Below are 23,210 nucleotides of genomic sequence, written 5' to 3'. Positions count from 1 at the left end.
TGCCCATGCAGCAGACAGGCTTTAATAAAAAAAAATACCTTGGATATTAAATGCTATGTATCATTATTTCTTGCTTTTTCACGTGTGTGTGTCCTGATTACTCAGCCGTAATCTCTATAACCCTTACTTTTTCAAGTTCCCACAACATCTTTTTTTTTTTTTTTTTTTTTATATGACAGGAACACATTAAATCAAGAGGTGGTAGAAGACAACTATTTGCTGTAGATCGTGTTTAGGTGATTAAAGGGGTATTCCTTTGATCAAAACTTATGCCCTATCCACAAATCGGGATGCCAGATGGCTGGACACGAAGGAAGGGAGAATGCATCTTGCAGTGTTCCTCCCTCCGTCGTCTCTAACAATTGATGGGAAAAAAAAAAGAAGAAAAAAAAAGATAAAACATAAGCAAACAGTTGTAATCAATTTCTGGTTAAAGAAGGATGCTAGAGATGATCACAGCTGGAGCATGCTCCAGTCCGATTGTTTGGCATTAGATTACCAGTGGCTTGAAAAGTTGGATACAGCCTTATAGAGTCCTGGAACACATGGAAACAGCCATAGGCTAAATCCACTTTTTCCCGAACTCCTAGGGCTGCAGCCAACTTCTTAAGCCACCGATATTCAAATGCCAAACGATTGGACTAGTGCATGTTCCAGCTGTGATCATCTCTTTGGACCGACTGATGTGTTTGAACCCGGCATAAGCTGATTTGTTACCAAATCGGAGGTTACGTCTGGTTTTCTTTTTTTTTTTCTAACTCAGATGAAGACTGGGGCTACAACAATTCCTAGTCACCAACCAATCACCACGTAGGCCCAGACTTAAAAAAGAAGTCCGGCGAAAATTTGTATTAAAGTATTGTATTGCCCCCCAAAAGTTATGCAAATCACCAATATACACTTATTACGGGAAATGCACATAAGTGCTTTTTTCCCTGCACTTCCTACTGCATCAAGGCTTCACTTCCTGGATAACATGGTGATGTCACTTCCTGGATAACATGGTGATGTCACGACCCGACTCCTAGAGCTGTGCGGGCTGTGGCTGCTGGAGAAGATGATGGCAGGGGGACACTGAGGGACACAGGGCACTGGAGGGACACTGTGCATCCCTCAGCCATCATCCTCTCCAGCAGCCACAGCCCGCACAGCTCTGGGAGTCAGGTCGTGACATCACCATGTTATCCAGGAAGTGACATCACCATGTTATCCAGGAAGTGACATCACCATGTTATCCAGGAAGTGACATCACCATGTTATCCAGGAAGTGACATCACCATGTTATCCAGGAAGTGACATCACCATGTTATCCAGGAAGTGAAGCCCTGATGCAGTAGGAAGTGTAGGGAAAAAAGCACTTTATCTGCATTTCCCGTAATAAGTGTATATTGGTGATTTGTATAACTTTTGGGGGGGGCAATACAATACTTAAATAAAAAATTTTGGACTGGACTACTCCTTTAAAGATTGTTCTTTAGAGACAAGAAATGGGAAGGAAACCAAGCGATCAGAGGGTGTGTTCTCATCTGCGTTGCCACAGGGTGCATCAATAATACAGTAAAAAGAATAGTGCACATGCAGCTCTAGTTTATCCTTTAAAATATTCTCCACTATGACAAAGCTGGGGGGGGGGGGGGGGGGGGTTAGGGTCAGTCAAAGTTCATTACGTTAATAATGCCCATAGCCTTTTAGAGGGTGAATTCTTAACACCACTTAGAATCCTTTTCTCTATTGGAAATATTGTATGAATGTGGTGGAGTATGTTGTCTCACTATTATTAGTTGTCCTTGGTCCTCTAGTTATCCTCTAGCTATTCTGGTCAATCATTTTAAGAAGTCAACTGTAAAATATTCATTTTGACAGAAGCAAAATGTAAAAGGCAAATCAGAGTAAGGTATTCTGGGTGTGAAGATCTGTAGAGACTTACATTGGATCTTGTGCCTTTGCCATGCAGATCAGTTACAGGATCAATCAGATCAGGTTTACTTCTATTTAAAAATCTCAAGTCTTCCCATATTTATCAGCTGCTGTATGTCCTGCAGGAAGTGGCGTATTCTTTGCAGTCTCTCACAGTGCTCTCTGCTGCCACCTCTGTCCATGTCAAGAACTGTCCAGAGCAGGAGAAAATCCCCATAGAAAACCTCTCCTGCTCTGGACAGTTCCTGACATGGACAGAGGTGGCAGCCTGGTTGTCAGTCTGGAAAGAATACATCACTTCTTGCAGGACGTACAGCAGCTGATAAGTATAGGAAAACTTGAGTAAATTGCAAATCTATATAACTTTCTGAAACCAGTTGATTTGAAAGAAAAATATTTTTTCCAGAGTACCCCCTTTAAAGGCTATGGACACTTTAAAAAACAAAAAAACATTTCTTTTTTCTTTCTTTTTACTTACTATGGTGCATAAAAACGTTTCTCTATATGGCTTTGCACCTGTCATGACGCCCGCTGCCAGACCAGCGGCGAATTCCTCTGTTAATGCAGAAGTTTGGGTCTCCTTGGATTCCAAAAAAGTAGAAAAAAAGAAATTGGCACTATTGCTGTAGCTGTGACCTTTTACAATTAAGTGCTGATTAAGTGCAATTTGTCTTTTACGGGGTGCTCACTCCTAAGAACTATATGGATTCCAACTGTATAGAAGTGAACAAAAAGACATTTGGTAGGGCACTCACTGTAAAACTTGACTTTTATTTGAATCCATTAAAATCATAACAATGCAGCAGACAGCAGAGACGCCAGTACCATGCGGTAGCGTGACAGCTGTTACGCGCGTGTAAGCATGCATCTCCAGGTCTGGAGAAGCGTGCTTACGCACGTGACAGGTAAACTTTTAATAATACTTTTTCTTGTACAGGCTTTTCAGTACAATACAGTTTGCTCTATGAACTCTATTTTCTCTCTATACTTCTACACAGCATATGCCCTCCTTTCCATATACAGCCTGTGTGAGCCGACCTCCAAGGTTTCTTTCCCCCTGTCCACAATCTAAGCTGGTGTGTAACTCCCCCCCCCCCCCCTTTTCCCCTGCGGTTATCTCCAACACAGAGAGCAGAATGTCTATTACACAGAGCGTTTTTTACAATTAACGACTAAAGATAAACGAGAAACAAACAAGATAGTTTAATGTTAACCTGAAATCATTTACCATATTGCACAAAACGATGGTCATTCGTTATGATTGTTACTATGATCGTTTACTCCATCTGATCCCAGCAAAACAATGGACAATGTGAAATTACACTGAACGATTAGTGAACAAATGCGGAACTTGAGCGAATGTTGAAATACAGCGAATGATTAACGATAATTTTAGGTTCAGATCTTCAGATCGATTTTTCGATCGTTGCCTGCAATTACACAGAACGGTTAACGTTTAAATTTGAGTGATATAACGATTTTTTTTCACGATAATCATCCTGTGTAATAGGGCCCTTAGAGTAGCATTTTTTATGAAGACTATTTTTGAAAACTTTTTTCATTTTGCATACAGGACACACACAAAAAAAATTGGTTGCAGGTGCCAATTACCCAAGTGGTGGTTGTAATACCACATACAGCCTTGAGAGCAGGTGTGTCGCTGTTGTGATAACCCTTTAAATTTCCAGTTGCAAATCGTCAGCCTGTCGTGTAGGTATTCTAAACATTCACACTTGTCTACACGAATTATCCACTTAGTAGTGCAAACTGTTCCTACAATGACAGGACCCTTAAGTGATAGTAGTAACATAGGTTACTTAGTTCTAGGGCAAATTCTAATCACAGTGTCCTGACACTAGGGGCCAAAATTGCAGATTGTTCCATCTCACAATAACTTTACTTGAAACTCCTGTTTTTCACGTAGGCCACGACGAGCGGTATAACTTGTCTGCGAAATACCATTTTTATTTTCTTGGTTGTTTATATTACGAGTTGTTATAAGAATATTAGCTCCAAACCAACCAATCGGATTAATGCGTTTTATAGTGAAAACATTTCCCATGATGTCACCCTTCTAATGGCTAAAGACAAATGATATCAAGCACTGGACATTGAAGGGCATTGGATTGACGGTAATGTGTTTTTCTAGGATGTGCATGGTTCGAATGAAGCAGGAAGGACGGGCCGGAAAGTACATGTGCAGATTTATTGTCTACTCTATGTGGGAAGATGTCGAGCAGCGTGGGAAGGTCATGGGAGTAAGTCTACTATTATCTTATATATATTGGGGGAGATTTATCGAACATGGTGTAAAGTGACACTGGCTCAGTTGCCCCTAGCAACCAATCAGATTCCACCTTTCATTTTACAAAGAGTCTGTGAGGAATGAAAGATGGAATCTGATTGGTTGCTAGGGGCAACTGAGCCAATTCTACTTTACACCATGTTTGATAAATCTCCCCCATAGTTCTTAAAGATGTGTGCATAAAATTTATTTAGAACATGTATATTATTGTATCGTGTATATTGTATATTTACTCCTGACCATGTTCCCCCAAGTGGATAAGGGTCCTTTTTGAGGCGCCGTCCTTCAGCCATTCCCGGCCGCAAACGAATTATGACCAGCACTCGCTTGCAGTGCCTTTAAAAGCGAGCGTCCGGGCCGCACTAATGGTCACTGTCTCGTTCATCTGCCCAGTTAAATCTATTGCTATCCGGTGGGCATACCCTGTTTCCACAATGCGCGTCCAATAGCAATAGAGTTTAAAGCCTACGATCAGCCCAGGGTTAGGCGGTTTCCTGCTCCTCACTATTACCAGGGCCATTTAAGGCCAAAGGAGCTAGCCAATAATCGGCCCATGTAAAAGGCTAAGGGCCCTATTACACAGAGCGATAAATCAACAAATTATTGCTCCGTGTAATAGAGACAACAATCAGCTGATGAAACGACCGTGCGTTGCTACATGCAATAGCGATTCACGGCTGACAGCTGATGATTGAACAAACAGTTTACATCACCTCTCCACGTACCCGGTGTTCTCATGCGCTCTGCGTCCTCAGTTTCAGAGCACTCTCTTAGCTGACAGGCTGCTCAACCGGCAGTTTCAGCCAGTGATTGGCTAAGCAGCTGGTCAGCTCAGACAGGCCGCTCTAAAGCTTCAGCCGTGGGATCGGGGTGGACGCAGTGTGCAGGAGAACACCAGAAACGTGGAGAGGTGATGTAAACTGTTTGGTCAAGGGCTGCACGGACATCACTAAGGTGCATAGCTTAAAAGTAATAATCCAACTAAATAAATATGTAGGAAAGGACTTACACTGAATCAACCATGGATGTGACCTCCACACCAATACTAATCCATGTAGAACAGTACGGATAGAGCGCTCATAAGGGAACTATATAATGGTTCATATAAAATAATGCACATGAACCTAAAGCCAAGATTGCTTCACAACACATTCAATAGCCAGCCTAGTTAAATGGTGATGGACTCCATTGGGGTCATTAAAGCACAATAATAACTATGCAGGAACTTCTCTGCTCAGCCAGTCGGTGGCTGCAAGGGTTCATCATGTGGTCGTGCAAGGACACAAAGGAGCATCTATCAGTGAGATCGGCACTCATTTGCACTGCCTTTACATGGTACAATTAATCGAGGGGTCGGGCTGAACGAACAATCCTTGTATCATTTGCACCCCCATGAAAACTGACAGCACAGATATGTATATACCTCTACCCGGATCAGTTTCCAGATCTAAAGCAGTGCATAAATACCTAGTGCGCTGCTATGTGATCTGGCATCCCGCTTACCTCCTCCTTGGCTGATCGCTGCCACCATATTAACTGTCCCTATAAGTCAGTGTAATGACAAGGAAAAAAACCAAGGCCAGGTTACCATCCACAGACAGCCGTTTCGCGGTGTTGCCCCTCATTGTCCCACAATGCCTGGGAGAGCCATATGGGAAACAGATCACTGACCTCAGGGAGACCAGCCAAAGATAGCACTGTCGACTGCTGGTTAAAGCACTCAATACAGTGAAATCCTAGGTGGCTAGAATATGGTGGTTTTGGTGGCTTCCCTACAGGAGCCACCCCTTGGCTGGGCCCTTTTAAGACTCTTAAATGAGGCTCCACAGGCTCTTTTTTGCATATTTGTATTTCCCAGGAAGCAATGCACCTAGGATTTCACGGTATTAAGCGTTTTAGCCAACAGCGTTTTCTTTAGCTGGTCTCCTTGAGGTCATTGATCTGTTTCACCTATGAGTCAGAGATTGACAGTTTCTTCATGGTCGCAGGAACTGGGAGGAAGCCAAGAGGACCAGGGAACTGGGGGAGTTGGACAGGTAATTAAAGTTTATAATTTTTTACAAGTTTTGATTGGTCACTGTCTCCGTGCATAGATCTCACCATTCGGTAGATATAGACAAAGTGTGCTCTTGGTGGAGCAACTGTACTCAGCCAGGCACTTCTCCCGTCTTGTTCTAGACGGCGACCGATCAAAACATGTCAACATTTTGTTTTTCCAACGTAACAAGTAACTAAAGCGTGTTTAATACCCTGTTGTAAGAACAACTGAAGAACTAGGGGCATGTGTTTTGGGCAAGTAGGAGGAGGTGATGGAGGAACAGAGTGTGGAAAGTAGAGGAACTGCAATCAGCCAGCATCATTACCGAAAGAATATAATTATCACAAATGAATAGCGGAGTGTAAGTGCTTTACCAAATCCCCGGCCAAAATACACTGCCTCCCTTCTTCTTTACTTCGGACCAAAATGCAGTTCAGTGCAAATAAATGAATTGAGTTTTTCCTAAATCTGGCAGCAAGCGAGCTCCGAGTAGAACCGTGTTTTTTTGCAAAAGATTAAGGAAAATTGGCAGAATTATGGGTAATCCTACACTATGTTGTCATTTTTGGCTACATTTGCAGCAGAAAGCGAGTCATATTTGTATCTTTTACTTCTCTTGGCCTTCTCCTTCCATTTTTTTTTTCTTTGAAATTAGCTTTTATCTTCATTTTTAAATATATTTTCTTAGGACATTCATCCACAATAAACTGTGACAACTTGGGAAGTTTCCATGATTAAGGGCTTGTCTATTGCAATTTTCAAAAACGCTTGACACTGCTACTATGTTACTCCGCGGTGTATTTTTTCAAATTTTTTTTTTCCTATCCCGTCCACCCCTCCTAACGCAACGAGGGTAGAAACAGGGCAAAGTAATAATTTTTATTCACTTCTGAAAAGTTTCAGTAATAAAGAGAGCCTTGTGAACATCAGAGAGCCCAGCAGCCAGAGGTTTTCATAGGCCTATCATTGTTTGTTTTATCTGTCATTTGGAACCTCCTGAACTCTTAAAACATTGGCAAGAATATCCGTTAACTGTTGGAGCGCTTCACCCCCACGTACACAACCTGTTCTCGGAGCAAGTGTTCCTTTCACAGAGGGGAAACTGTGCTGCCTTGTTTAATGTGCAACATCCAGGCATAACGCTGTGTGTGGACGGACGCGTACAAGGAGCAGTCGGTGAGATGTAAATATTGTTTTAGGACATATGGACGTCATAGACGGGGTCCTTTCAGGACCCCACTTTATGAGCCATAGAGGAAGACCTGTATGCTCAAATATGAGAAGTCTGTTTGACGAGACACCTTTTAAAGGATATGCACATTTCTGTATTCCTCCATTGCATGGGCCTTAATACACGGAGCGATAGTCAACTGAATCGGGCCGATTTGGCCAGTTATCGCTCCGTTTAATAGAGACAACAATCAGCCGATGAAATGATCGTTTCTGTAAATCCAGATCTAAAATCATTGGTCAACAACCACGATGCGCGGTCGATGGATAACGATTGAACAAATAGTTAATACATTACCTGTCCACATTCCCACTGTTCTCCTGTGCGCTGTATGCATCTTGCATCCCGGCCAGTGGCTGAGCAGCCTGTCAGGTCAGACAGACTGCTCTGAAGCTGCAGCCGCGGGACCGGAAAGCATTGTCGTCTATGTCCATAAGTCATGCTGTAAAGCATGTCACTAAATGTTGTTTAAGAACAGCCCAGGCAAGATGGCTGCTGTTAATTAAATTTTTAGGTAGGCTTCTTGATCTTAAGCATTAATCGTGTTGTTATATACATTTCTTCTAAAATAACCTTTTGGAAAAACTACAAAATACACAATGGTGAATATAAGTTAGTAGCAAAAAGGTAAAATATCTGTTATCACAATTCTGCTTCCACAGCTGCCCCCATAACAATGTACAAAAAGTAAAATAAAAATTAAAGACAGAAAATAGAAACAGATTAGAATTAAAGAACACATTTTAATATCTGACTCTAATCAGTAAAAGAAAAATAGGTTACACATTCCCTTAAAATCGCAAAAGAATAAAGGGCTGCTCTAAACATGACTGTGCTCAATGTGTTTGCTGGACGCTGTTTGTACGATGGCTCCTTATCTTCATGTGGTCTTGTATAAGAACAATAAACGCATGACTGTTTTTCACCAATCTAATCTAGACTTCGGAACGATAATCGGCTGATTTGGTCTTATCTGTCCGATTATCGCTCTGTGTAATAAACACAACGATCAGCCAGTGACCTTGATCATCGCCTGATCGTTGATATAGGTTTGGAACTATAATTGTTGGGCGCCGACCGCGCACCGCTACGTGTAATAGTAGTGCGCGACTGATGATTTCCAACCGGTATATATTACCTATCCATGCTGCAGGGCTCCTCTTAAGCTCTGCTTCTCCCCGGGTCTCACGCGCTGCAGCTTCAGAGTGGCCTGTCTCAGCTGACAGGCCATTCAGCCAGTCACAGGCTGGGACCGCCGCGGCCAGTGGTTGGCTGAGCGGCCTGTTAGCTGAGGCAGGCTGCTCTGGAGCTGCAGCGCGCGGGACCTGGTGAGAAGCACAGCGCAAGAGGAGCCCTGCAGCATGAATAGGTAATGTATAGAGTTTAAGCAAGGGCAGCAAGGACATTGGTAATGATGTCCATGCAGCCCTTGTTAAACGATTATCGGGCCGGGTAATAGGCCCAGTAAACGAGTGCCGATCTAGAAGATCGGCGCTCGTTTAGAGTTATCGGGCCCCCATCGGCCCTTCTAATAGGACCCATAGTCCGCAAAAACAATTTATGATTTTTGCTGGCAGAAGACCAATCTCGACCTTGTTATCTAATCACTAAAATAGAAAAAAAGAAATAAAAAAGTATAGCACGAGAACATATAGTAGTTGGAAAAGGCTTGCTATTAATTGGGTGATGAAACAATGAAAGCAGTCTTACAGCTGTGCTGGGGAGTGGCATTCTACCCGTCTGCGGCACAGCCCTCTGAAAGAAAATGGATATGTCAATGCCGCAACGTTTGTACAGGTGCAGCGCGGGAAACAATGAGTCACTGTACATCTGGAGCTTTCCGCCGAACTCCAAACTTATGGAAACGTAATGGCAGAGCTTCATTTTTGAAGGATCTCGGCAAAGTTCCAGTACACGCTTTAAGTCTTCCATAAAAAACACTGGCAAACGCTGGGACTTTTTTTTTTTTTAGTGTATGTCTATACATATGTGCATATCCCTTCATGTACAATAGATTATTCTAAAAAGAAGAAAATATTTCTCCGCAGGTTACCAAGTATTAAAGGATGAGATCTCACGGATGTCAAATTCAGTATTGTTATGTAAAAGAAAAAAAAGATGTTTCCAATGGATGAATGGTTTTGTGTTTACAGCATTTGCTGTGATAAACCATGTCAAAAGTTTTTGTTGGTTGAAGTCAGACCGCAAGTGATCAGAAAAACGAGTCGGGAAAAGTCTACGCTGCCGTGCGTTCCTCTCCCCTCTCTGTGTCAATAATTAACAATAATTAAAGTGACCCTGTACCCACAATCTGTCCCCCCCAAATCACTTGTACCTTCGGATAGCTGCTTTTAATCCAAGATCTGTCCTGGGGTCCGTTTGGCAGGTGATGCAGTTATTGTCCTAAAAAACAACTTTTAAACTGGCAGCCCTGTGCCCAACTGCCGTGGCCTAGATTGTGTATGCATTAGGCTGGCACAACCTCTCTGTCCCTCCTCCCCGCCCTCTTCATTATTAGGAATGCCCCAGGGCAGGTAGTCTTCTATTCCTCACTTGTCTGAACACTGCACGGGTGCCTTAACGATCCAGCCCATGTGCCGTGCTCACACAGGTGATGAATAGTAGAAAATCTGCCTGGAGCATTCCAGGAGAAAGCATGTCTCCTTCTCCTGATCGGATGTGGTCTGAACACTCAGACTTCGACTGATCAAAACTTTTAATATGTCTCTGTGAGCTTAAAGGGTTTTTTACACTCAAATATAACTTTTCATATGTTGTTGCCCATAGTGAGTCTAACAATTCCTTCCATACTTGTCGTTATCTATTCAGTCTCCTTCCCCCAGTTCTGAGCTGCTGCTTCCTGCTGAAGACACAAAAATCTGTATGTGAGCTTTTCTCTCTGTCTCGGCCTCCTCCCCCCTCCCTTCCAAGGTGGCTGATGTACATAGATAAGGGCATGGGAGCTATATCACCCTATCTCTGGGGAAGGGAGCTGTACTCTATTACTCCCTGGAAGACTGTATTAGTCTGTTAACTGGAGATGAGTACAACTTGGGCATGCTCAAGTCCAGTTGTGGCAGCAGAGAGCACTGTGTCAGACTGGAAAGAATACACCACTTCCTGTAAAGGATTAAGATTTTTTTTTTTATAGAAATAATTTGAAAATATTTTTTTCATTGGAGTTCCCCTTTAAGATCAAAGGTGATCCAAGCACCATAGAATGGTAGCAACGGTGCATCAATTAGGAGAGAGCAATCCTTTTCTCTTTTCTTTTGATACCCACCAATTCTCTTAATGCTGTAAAATGCTTTATTAAAGTTAAAACCGAGTCATTTGTTTTATTTTATACATTTTTCTATTTTATTTACAATTTAGATTTCCTTTTTTTTAACATACTTATTCTTTTATAGACTGAAATTTTATATATATTTATATATTAAATATTCATTTATTTTTTCTATTTTATTTACACTTTAGATTTTTGGTTTTTTTTTACATAGAATTATTCTTATACAGACTGAAATTTTATATGTATTTATATAATAAATATTTATTTATTTATTTTACGCAGTATGTATGTGTTTCTGTAATACAATATTGCAAAAAGTTAATCCCCGTATAAAAAAAAAAAAAAAAAAAAAAAAGTTGGTTTTTGGTTCACATATATTGAGTGAAGTACTTCAATTAATGGAGCCAGAGTTTATTTTTCTTGCCTCTTTACATTTGCCTGATGTAAGTTTTGTAATAAGTGTTAAGCAATTCTCAGGGTAACAATTTTACTATGCCATAAAAAGAGCGTAGCAAATATATCGTAAGTCGCGGAGTTTGTTTATTTAAAAACGGAGAGGTAATTTATGGAGTGTGCTACATGTAACCGGGTCTGCCTTATTAAAGCCAAGTAATCCTAATTTACAATGTATTCCACTGAGAAAAAACATGTCCCATGACTCGCGTCGCGCGGCTCGCTCCCATTGGCCAGACGTGACTTCATTGTTTGTGAGCACTATAAAATATAATTGAACCATCAGTTGAATTGTAATCATACTATGAACCTTCTAATGTGTCTCTGTTAGTTTATCAAGCCTTATTAAATATTGTAATAACCAGATGTAAGTGGCACCATGATTCTTTAGGCAGGTGTTTACAGCCTACAAACACGAACGATCCACTTGTTGCTTTTATACGCTGGAAAATGGATGGCTTTATATACCCGGTTTAATTACTGGCTTGTTATAAGAGAGAGAGAAAAAAAATTCCTTTAACTGCTATAATTCACAGAATTGTCGCAGAATGCTTTGAGCCTCGTTTTTTACAATTAACCCCTTTGTGATACAGAATTATTTTTGTATACTCGAACGAGGGGGGGGGGGGGGGTAAAAATGAATTTTTTTCCCTACTGCAAATAGAGTGGTGCTCCCCACTTGTGGACCAGCCAGTCGTCTTACAGCCAGACACAGGACAGTAACGTGGAGGAAGGAAAGAGGACACTTCTGGTCTCCTGAGATATTTAGAGATCATTTATTTTTGTATTTCTCAGTATTAGGTGTAATATGAGACAGAGTAAGATTAAGGGAAATGAGGAAATTAAAGTGGTTATCTAGAGATTTTCAAAAAAATAAGGTATACTCACCTGCCCTGATCCCTCACAGCTGCTGACTTTTAGTCCCTGGTTTAGTGAGTAAGGGTCCTATTACACGGAGCGATTTTTGGCGATTAACAACTAACGATAAACAATCGCAAACGAGATTGTTTATCGTTAACCTAAAATCATTCACCATATTATACAGAATGATAGTCGTTAGTTACGATCGTTACTATGTCCCGTGTAATAGGGCCCTTACCCCCCGGTTGCTGATATTGTGCCATCCCCACAGTAACTGCCTCATTCAGCCATTACAGGCCACAGCAGTGTCCCATCTCAACCAGTGGTTGGCTAAACAAAGCAGTTCCTGCATGAATGGAGTGTCAACAGCAACCAGGAAATAGCCAAGAGGACCAGGACCATTAGCACAGCAACTGTAGGGGATCAGAGTATGAGAGTATAGGTTTTTCTTTGTTTTTTGTTGTTTTTTTTTTTTTTTTTGCCCCAGCCACACCTGACAGCTGCATTGAAGGGCTTTATTACTCACATCCCTGGTGTCTAGTGGGATGGATCTCACCCCCCCCCCCCCCAGATCCGTTTTTCTGGCCGTGCCGGGGCTCAGTGTCGCAATGACGTCGATCCCGGCTCGGCAATAGATTGCTGTGGCCTGCAGCAGGCCAAGGCAATCTATGACCGATCTAATCGATCTTTGCTGTGTATATACAAGTCCCCCAGGGGGACTTCTAGTTGATGTAAAGAAAAAAAGTAGTGTTTTTATTAATAAAAAATCACCCCCCTTTTCCCATTTTACAAATATAAATTAATAAATAAATAAACATATTTGGTATCGCCGCGCACATAATCGCCTGAACTATTACATTATCACATTCCTGATCTCGCACGGTAAACGGCGTCAGCGCAAAAAAATTCCAAAGTGCAAAATTGTGCATTTTTGGTTGCATCAAATCCAGAAAAAATTTAATAAAACGCGATCAAAATGTCGTATATGCGCAATCAAGGTACCGATAGAAAGAACACATCATGGCGCAAAAAATGACACCTCAAACAGCCCCATAGACCAAAGGATAAAAGCGCTATAAGCCTGGGAATGGAGCGATTTTAAGGAACATATATTTGTTAACAATGGTTTGAATTTTTTAAAAGCCATCAGATAATATAAAAGTTATACATGTTATATATCGTTGTAATCGTAACAACTTGAGGAACATATATAACAAGTCAGTTTTACCCCAGGGCGAACGGAGTAAATGCAAAACTCCCCGAAATCAAAACAAATTCTTTTTTTTTTTTTTTTTCAATTTGACAGCGCAAATGATTTTTTTTACGGTTTCGCAGCATATTTTATGGAAAAATAATGCCTGTCATTGCAAAGTACATTTGGTTTCACAAAAAATAAGCGCTCATATAAGTCTCTAGGTGAAAAAATGCAAGCGCTATGGACTTTTAAACATGAAATGGAAAAAGCAAATGAGCAAAAACGAAAATTGGCTTTGACCTTAAGGGGTTAAACTTGCAGCCCTGTGTCAAATTGGCGTGGCCTAGAGTATCTGTGCCCTAGGCCTGCACCGCCCCTCCATCCCTCCTCCCAACCCTCTTCATCATTAGGAATGCCTCTAGAACAATTTCTGCTATTCATCACCTGTTTGAACACTCAGAGCTGGAACTATCAAAACTTTTGACTTGTCTCTCTGACATACCATCAAACGAGTACTCCAACAGCACCAAGTGTAGGAGTTTGCCTTTACGTCAGTAGATGTGGGATGCCCGCCAGAGGGTCTCCAGTCTCAAGTGAAGACCATATCCAGAAGGAAAGTTGTCTGACAGCATCTAGTAGTGCTAGAGAGCAAGGATTTACTCAAGAAACATACACTGTGGGAAAGTTTCGACCTCATAAGCTTGAGAAAGACCCACAGAGGTCGAAATTTTGCGACTGTGTATGTTGCTCGAATAAATCCTTGCTCTTTTGCACTACTGGACATAGTCGGACAACTTTCTTTCTTAATGTCTCTCTGACATGTCAAAAGTTTTTTATGATGACATTAACACTTTGTCACACTGATCGCTTAGAACCCTTTTTGCAAGGTAGAAATACCCCTTTAATGGCATGCCACCTTATTTTATTTTATTTTTTTTGTATAACCCTTTGTTCTTGTCCATTGTCCGTCTTGGATCTATCAGTCAATGATCTTCTGATTTTGGAAAATGGTGCTTTTTTTTGGGTTGAACTTCTCCTTTCTCCTTAGGAATAACATATAGCCCGTATTCCCCAGCACTTCTATGGCCATCTTAACCCAGGCCATCACAAGCCAAGTTTTTACCTGTTTCCCCAGTTCCTATACTTTGTTCTTATTAGGTCAGACCCTAAAGGTGCTGAGCTCTTGGACATTGGTCACCAGGACTGTTTTTGTTGGATACAAGTCTACGTGACTGCTGAGCTTTGGATTAGCGAAGTCTTACCACATAGTGTTTTTATTGTTTTATGATATATGCCGGAATGGACATCTATGTTCTGCCAATGAAAGCAGTTTGTAATAAATATGGACTCAAGTGTGAGATGTGTGTATTGATTTATACATAATGCATTTATAAGTTATGTGCCTATTCAGAACACTCAAAATCCTCAAACATACTTGAAAAAAGTTGAGAGGTGGCCAAGGCTGCTTTCTAGCTACAAAGCATGGCTCTGTCTCACCTTCACCATATATCTTTGCTTGTAACAAATCTATACAACCCACAGGAAGTGAGCTATATAAAGTGCTTCTGTTTTACAGTCTTGGCCAGATATTATATATTACCAAAAGGAAGGAAATTCATACCGCCGTGACACAATCCATTGCCCATAGCAGCATGAGTATGATTAGAGAGCTCGGTTCTCCCGCAGTTGCTAAGTCACTGAAGGGTAAAACTGTGTTTTTCATCTTCCCTCTTCTGAAGTTTCATTGAGAATGCAATATATTATTACAGCACTGAGTTAATTCTGTGTTGCTCAGCTTTCGCGAAACCACTTACGTGAACAGAACGTAGATAGTTCTCATGACATTTCTACTTTCCAGTCTCTATGGTCCTACTGTGTTTCCAAATTTTCCTTTAACTACTACTTTACGAGACGCTTCCTACTTGTAAAATATATGAAGACGTATAAACTCTTCTTCTGTGAGATCTTATTCTTTCTTGTTTGATTACCTTGGCCGAAAATATGGATTTCCAGAAGTGCCAACTGCTAATGACTCCCGTAGTAGTACCCATAGGGGGTATCTGCGGCTTCCCATATACCAGGTACTGCATATAATTAGGCCTGGTACTGTTGTGCAGTTACGCTTCCACCCTCCCTTCTATTGTATACATGTCAAGAAAGGTCTAGCACAGGGGTAGGAAACCTTGGCTCTCCGGCTGCTGCAAAACTATAACTCCCATAATGTCTGGACAGCCAAAGCTTTAACTTTGGCTTACCAGGCATGATAGGAGTTGTAGTTTTGCAAAAGCTGGAGTGCCAAGGTTTCCTACCCCTGTGCTAGCATTTTGTTTGTGTAGGGGTAGGACTGTATGTAAAGGGTCACTTTAGTTTCAAACAACTTTCTTTGTAAATCACGTCATCTTCCAAAATGACTCCTCAGTATAGAAAAAGTCCTGGCCATTACGTGTCTCACCTGCCTGTAGTCCATCTGCAGTAACAGACAGACCAGGGCAAACCGCTGCAGGTGAGAGGGAAAGCAAGCCTGGGCTATGTACCTGCAACCTATGTGCCTGTCTTCATTCTCCAAAGGATTGCCGTATTTTTCGGACTAAAAGACGCACATAAAATCCTATAATTTTTTCAGAAATCGAAAGTGTGCCTTATAGTTCGGTGCGCCTTATATGTGAATTAATTCTTCACTTGAGTTAGGGTAAGACATAGAGGAGACAGGCTATGGCACACTGAGGCAGGTGAGATTCCGTGGCGGTGAGTTCCGACGTGGAATTCCGCCTGATTTACAGTACTCAGTGTGAACATACCCTTACGGCCACCGTAGTCATGATAGTCACTGAGTGCGGTGATACGTACAGCTCTGTGCGCCGGAGCCCCCGGAATATCTGTGTTTCAGCCATTTTTATACCTACTACCCCAAATATGCCTGCTGTTAAGATGCATACTTATGATGCAGATTTTAAGCTTAAAGCAAATGTACTATCAGGTACATTCGCTTTAATTTGACCCACCGATTGATCCGCGCCTCTATGATGCGGCTCCATTGATTCTAACGGAGCTGCGTCAAAGAAGGGCGGGGTATTCTGCCCACTGGAGGTGAGCCGACCCTCCTCCAGTGCTTCAGCCCTGGCACGGTACCCGTGGATAGAACGGCGCCGTACACAGGAACCGGGCTGCGGTTCAAAAAATGGACCATGGCATCGGCTTCCCCGCGCAGGCGCCGATCTATCCGTGGGTCAAATTAAATCGAATGTACCTGATGGTACATTCACTTTAAAGCTATAAGTCATGCAAAAGAGCATGAAAATAGAGTAGCTGCAAGAGAATTCAACATTAATGAATTTATGGTGAGTAAGTGGAGGAAACAAGAAGATGCCCTACGCCAGGTAAAGAAGACCAAAGTAAGTTTCAGAGGAAAGAAAGCAAGATGGCCACATTTGGAGGGCAAGAAAGAAGAGTGGGTAATTGAACAGAGAACCGCTGGTAGAAGCGTCTCCACGGTCTCTATTCGCCTCAAAGCCACAGCGTTAGCACGCGACATGGAGAGCAAGGGCTTTTGAGGAGGTCCTTCATGGTGCTTGCGTTTCATGAAAAGGCGCAATCTCTGCATCCGCACCAGAACTACTGTCTGCCAGCAACTGCCAAAGGATTATGAAGAGAAGCTGGCTATTTTCCGCACCTACTGCATAACAAAGATTAATTAAAAGAATATCCAGCCAGAACACATCACTAACATGGATGAGGTACCCCTCACTTTTGATATCCCCGTAAAACATGCTGTTGAGAAAACAGGGACCAGTACGGAATCTATATGTACCACAGGAAACGAGAAGTCCTCTTTAACTGTAGTTCTCCCCTGTCAGGCTAATGGCTAGAAACTACCACCAATGGTCATTTTAAAGAGGAAGACTTTGTCATCGTCAAGGCTAACCCAAAGGGATAAATGGACGAGGAGAAGATGAGTGAATGGCTGAAGGAGGTCTACGTCAAGAGACAGGATGGCTTTTTTCACAAATCCCCATCCCTATTGGTCTGTGACTACATGCGCGCCCATGTGACCGATACTATGAAAGCCCAAGTGAAGAAAACTAATTCTGTGCTTGCCATCATCCCGGATGGATTAAAGGGTTAGTGCGGTGGTAATGAATTATTCACAGAATAACACACATTACAAAGTTATACAACTTTGTAATGTATGTTATGTCTGTGAATGGCCCCCAAACTGTGCTCAGCCAATCGCGGCTGAGCAGCCGATGACGCTGCAGAGGGCGGCCGGCACAAAGGACGGTCGGAGGGATTCGGCCCGGCCGTCCCAAGATGGCATCATTGACTGAAAATCGGAGACGAGTCGGCACGTGACAGGTATGTATAGCGCACCACACTTCCGGGGACACGGGGAAGGGGGCCATTCACAGACATAGCATACATTACAAAGTTGTATAACTTTGTAATGTGTGTTATTCTGTGAATCAGTCTTTACTGCCGCACCACCCCTTTAACCAAAGAGCTCCAGACGCTAGATATCAGCGTCAACAGATCTTTTGAAGTTAAATTGCAAGCTGCGTGGGAGCAATGGATGACAGAAGGTGACCACACATTCACCAATACAAGCAGGCAACGCCGTGCAAGTTATGCCACTATGTGAAAGTGGATCGTGGATGCCTGGGAGAAGGTATCAGTCTCCAGTGTCATCCGAGCTTTCAGCCCTCACTTGATCATTTGTAGGGGTTATCCAGTGAAAATCCTTTTCTTTCAAATCAACTGGTTTCAGAAAGTTATACAAATTTGTAATTTATTTTTATTTAAAAATCTCAAGTCTTCCCATACTTATCAGCTGCTGCATGTCCTGGTGTATTCTTTCCAGTCTGACACAGTGCTCTCTGCTGCCACCTCTGTCCATGTCTGGAACTGTCCAGAGAAGTAGCAAATCCCCCGTAGAAAACCTCTCCTCTGGACAGTCCCTGACATGGACAGAGGTGGCAGCAGAGAGCACTGTGTCAGACTGGAGGACCACTTCCTGAAGAACATACAGCAGCTGATAAATACAGTAAGACTAAATTACAAATCTAAATAACTTTCTGAAACCAGTTGATTCAGACCCCTTTAATTAAAATGACATTTCATGACATGCCTGCACAAGGTTTCTCAGGTTGCTAGCTTTACAACTCTATTACAGACCTGCGACATATCATGGATTTCCAGTATTCGATTACTATCTGCTATATTTCCACATCTAATGATATGCGAAGTGTGAATGTGATACTCGCGGAGGGATTTATCCAACATGGTGTAAAGTGAAACTGGCTCACTTGCCCCTAGCAACCAATCAGATTCCACCTTTCATTCCTCACAGACTCTTTGGAAAATGAAAGGTGAAATCTGATTGGCTGCTAGGGGCAACTGAGCCAGTTTCACTTTACACCATGTTTGATAAATCTCCCCCACGGTACTCCAGTTAGCGGACGGGCATTACAAAGAGAGCAAATGAGCATGTTCCATTGCAGAACATAAATCACACAGTGAAAAGTGAAGCCTTGTGGCCTAAAGTCAACAGAACCTTCCTCTTTTGGTCAAGCCTACCAGTGGGACATCGTGTAGAATGAATTATAGCTTTATCAAAGTGTAATTTGTAGATCAGTGGGTACCAGATCCTGTATAAGGAAGGTGGAGCTGGGGACTGATTTAGTGATACAGTGATGTCACAGTCTGCCGGTTGATTTCTTGTCTATTTTTAGTTTGGGGGAAGGAAGCATAGCGGCACCCAGTATATCCTCTGGGTGATTGTAGGCATATCTGGCAATTTGTTCATTTTTATTTTTTCTAAATTTAAAATTTATATTGTTTCCTCATTTCCAGAAATCACAACACTCTCATTTAGAGATAAGCAAAACTACAGTAAGTTTGGGTTCCTGAAACACTGTACCCTGGTTATTTGACTCCCAGTGGCTGGAGAAGTTGGGTGAAGCCCTAGGTCTGCCTGATGTATACAGCATTAGGCCATGTTCACACAACGTAAGTTCCGTACTAATCACGCCCGTTGTTGCAACAGCCGTGATTGGTACGGAACTTACGTTGTGCTGCAGGCCGAAGGAATCCCGGCCGGAGTGTATACACAGGGTATACACTTCGGCCGGGATCCCTAGCGGCGCCATAGTAAACTGACATGTCACTTTTCTGCGGCCACTATTCATTGAATAGCGGCCGCAGAAAACCCTGTCAGTGCACACTATGGAGCGAGCGGCTCCAGAGAGCACTGTGTCACACTGGAAAGATTACACCACTTCTTGCAGGGCATACAGCAGCTGATAAGTACTGGAAGACTTGAGATTTACTTGAGAAGTAAATTACAAATCTATATAACTTTATGAAACTAGTTGATTTGAAATTAAAAGACTTACACCAGAGTACCCCTTTAACCTGTTGTAATAATGGATTTTGCTTGCTTATGTTTCTGTTCCATAGGCAGTCCGTTGCTAGAGTCACCAGATCATCTTTAGTCTATGCTATCTGGTACATGTTTCTCTCCACCACCATTTGCTCCTGTTTCTGCTCTTTTCTGGTTCTACCTGTAGGGTACACATGCGCCCCTCTTTCTCTTCTCTATAGTACCAGTGCGCTCACCTAATCCTGTCCCTGTCTTCTCACACCTGAACTTGGATCTGATGCCTTGAGGCCTTGCATTTCTGTCTTCTGGTCTGCTGGGTCATCTACTGCCCACAATAGGACTAATCTTGGCAAGAATCATTGTACCCTCTGGCAGCTAAAGGCAACCATACACCTTCAATAACTGGCAGCCAAACAATCATTCAGCCGCGGGATATCTCTCCCGCCCTCCTTATTCACGGGACTGTTTGGCGTGGCCGAGCATTCCTGTTTCTTCTACGGGGAGGACCAAGCTGTAGCGACAGATTTTCCATCACATGCGAGCCCCTATCACCACCAACATGATCTGTTGGTGGACGGTTGGGGGAACCCTGTATCTCTACACCTTCCTGCCTGTCATAATCACTGTCTCTATATAGTAGGCTGGTGGTTATCCAGCTTACTGTATAGAACCTGTGACTGGGATGATAGGCAGGAGGATACGGAGTGGCTGGGCTCAGGGAACTTATACACTAGGAGGCCAGCCTTGCCCGGCCCCCTAATGCCATAGCCCCTGTACAGTGTCGGACTGGACCACCAGAGGACCAGCGAATTCTCCGGTGGGCCCCCAGCTTTAGAACCTGCACAAACACTGACTGACATGTTGTTTATCACTGGTTCTTCATTGGTGGGCCCCTAGGGTCATTTCCTCTGGTGAGCCCCAGATAGCCCAGTCCAACACTGCCCCTGTAGCAGCTGCTATGGCTGCTACGGTGGTAGTTACGCCCATACTTTATTCCCATAAGCCAGCTGAAGACACTCCTAAGAAACTGCTATTATACTGACCAGTATCGAGGAGTAGGTTCAGATGATTTGCATCTGTTTTACATGTACTTAGTTGTGAACGCACCTGAAGGATGGTATTAGATGGGTGGACTAACCGTTTTCAGTGTTGGTCAACTAGATTCAGATTTGGTTAATAAGCCCATTGTATACGTGAGCCACAGTGCTGTCAGGGTCACATGAATGATAGCTGGATCATTTCTGTGGCCTTTTATTTCAACATTCACCAGCCGCACATCCTTTATTACACAGGGGCATGAGCCAATGAATGAGAATTTCGGAGCATGTAAGAAGTGTACAGTCAGGCCCTTATGACCTAAGAAACGAATAAGAAATATACTTGATAGGCTATGTTCCCTCTAGGGGATCATAGTGGGAAAAGGCGTCCATCTGTTAATATTGACTGCCACAAATGACAATCATGATCTTTATTTGCGGCCATCAATATTAGCAGACAGCCAACGTTTCCCACTCTGATCCCATAGTGGTAACATAGCCATAGCCTTATTCCATACGTACATATAGAATTCCATATGCACCTTTATGAAAAAATGGTGTATGTATCCATTTTTATTTTTTTTTTAAAGGGTCAAGAAAGGTCAGACAAGTCCAATGGGCACATACCCTTAATAACACCTCTCCACCTTGCTGACGCAGCAGTACAACAGGATAGAGCGAGAAAAAAAAGTGTTTAATAAAGACCGGATTCATATAAATATTTTCAGTGTAATAATAAAGGAAACCTGATTTACAAGACGTTGATCCTAAACAAGAAATACATGTAAATGGCATGCCCTTGTAACACGTGCACATATACATTGAAATTTGCTCTATTTATAAGGTGTGGAAATGGGGTCTGTGTACAGTCACATAGTGGATTAAAGTACATGAGTGTAGCAAAAGGTAAGAAATTATCCTCCTCCCTCCTTGTCGGAGCCAGATGTATTGAAAGGCATTTGGGTGACCTACAAAAAAATGACTTCATTATTTAGCTTTCTCTCCCAATACGCCTATAATGTTTAAATTTTATGTAATTTTTTTTTTTTTTCAGTCAAGAAAGTGTGTGTTAGAGGGGAGGATTTCTTCTCTCAGCGAGCGGGATAGAACAAGTCGTCTCTTTTGTGATTGACACTCTGCTAGTCATCGGTAGCAGAGAGGGCCCCTGCTGTTTTTGAAGGCCCTGTTTGGATGAGGGCCCAGTCGAGGTCTGCCTCTCAGACCTCCGCTCTGCCGACCTGCTCTTGAGTGTCTCTAGATAGAAGGGCTTCCAAAATATGTCTGCATTCTAAGACGAAATTGGCTCAGAATAGCTTTCAAAGAGTTCTCATGGGGGTACGAGAAGGCGCCACTACAGCTGAGACCTGTGTTTTGAACTTTTGTTTTTCAGACCATTACCACCTTTCAGAAATTGTTTCTTCGCTTTATAATATATATGTTTTCCAACTTTTACCGAGGGCTTTTAGGGAGAACACAAAAGACCTCTGTCCTTTAATACAGACCTTGTCTTTGTACCTGGTTAAAATTAATGCACAATTGATTCCCGTGCTCCGAGCCACTCGAAGACACTGCTGTGACATATCCTACCGCCATTCATTGCGGTGCATTCTCTCATCGCATTTATATTTATACTCCGAGTAGAAGCCAAATCGGAATATCACTGGTAGCCGAGGATGAAGACTGTATGTTTAACCCTGAATATATGTATGTTTAATGGGAACAGCTTGGCGTAAATGTGGCGTAACCGGCGGCAATCGGTGAGACGCACTAATCATGATGCACGCCACTTTTTTATTCTAATGTAATAGGGGGGATGTTTGACACTTACATAGTAAGTCTATGGGTGTCTTTATTCCTGCTTAATAAGCTTACAGAAATCCTTAAACTGATAAGCCAGCTTCTTAGGTTAACATTGGGACTTGGATGCACGTAAATGTTTTCAACCTGCTAATATAAAAAAATATATTAAAAAAATCATGAGCATGCAGGTGTTGACCCGAACGTACTCACTAGCTTACTAATCTCGGATCATAGCAGTAACTGGGGTCTGTGCCCAGATATGTCAGAACCCGATTTTGACAGGGTGCCTACATACTATAGCACTGTGTGCAGACTCCCCCTAATGACCAGAAATGGTAGTGCTCAGGTCTTTTCCCCTGAGTCGTGACGTCATCACAACTCTGGGGAAAATGCCTTCAGGCGGGGCTCCCGAAGCCGGTCCCACTGCTCACGATGGGATGGGATGATGTACGTTCATACTTGTAATCAATTCCCCCCCTGCCAGCTGCCAGATTTTATAAATCAACGGACTTCTCCTTTAATGTATTTTTTAGAGGGCATAAAAGAGACAAAGCAGAGGGCAGAGTTGAACAAAAAGATGCTCCAAGGATTGTCATTTCATTAAGGATGGGAGTATTCATTAAACAGGCGTGTAATTTTTTTGTTGGATATACTTCTGTAAGTTCTTTGGCCCCCAGTTCATACGAAGAGGCTGCGGGCACTGTTATA

The 23,210-nt window shown here is 42.5% G+C and overlaps 1 protein-coding gene across 1 annotated transcript in view; it reads left to right on the top strand.

The window, feature by feature from the left end:
* The window catches only part of UQCC1 (ubiquinol-cytochrome c reductase complex assembly factor 1), a 69,568-nt gene that overhangs the window by 32,220 nt on the left and 14,138 nt on the right, over positions 1 to 23,210 (top strand). The window contains exon 7 of the mRNA XM_069953137.1: positions 4,067 to 4,175. Within this exon, the coding sequence (XP_069809238.1) occupies positions 4,067 to 4,175 (109 nt within the window). The remainder of the gene's footprint in view (positions 1 to 4,066; positions 4,176 to 23,210) is intronic.

The sequence above is a fragment of the Dendropsophus ebraccatus genome, chromosome 14 (assembly GCF_027789765.1).
Source record: "Dendropsophus ebraccatus isolate aDenEbr1 chromosome 14, aDenEbr1.pat, whole genome shotgun sequence".
Taxonomy (NCBI): Eukaryota; Metazoa; Chordata; class Amphibia; order Anura; family Hylidae; genus Dendropsophus; species Dendropsophus ebraccatus.
This window is presented reverse-complemented; position numbering and strand designations above follow the sequence as displayed.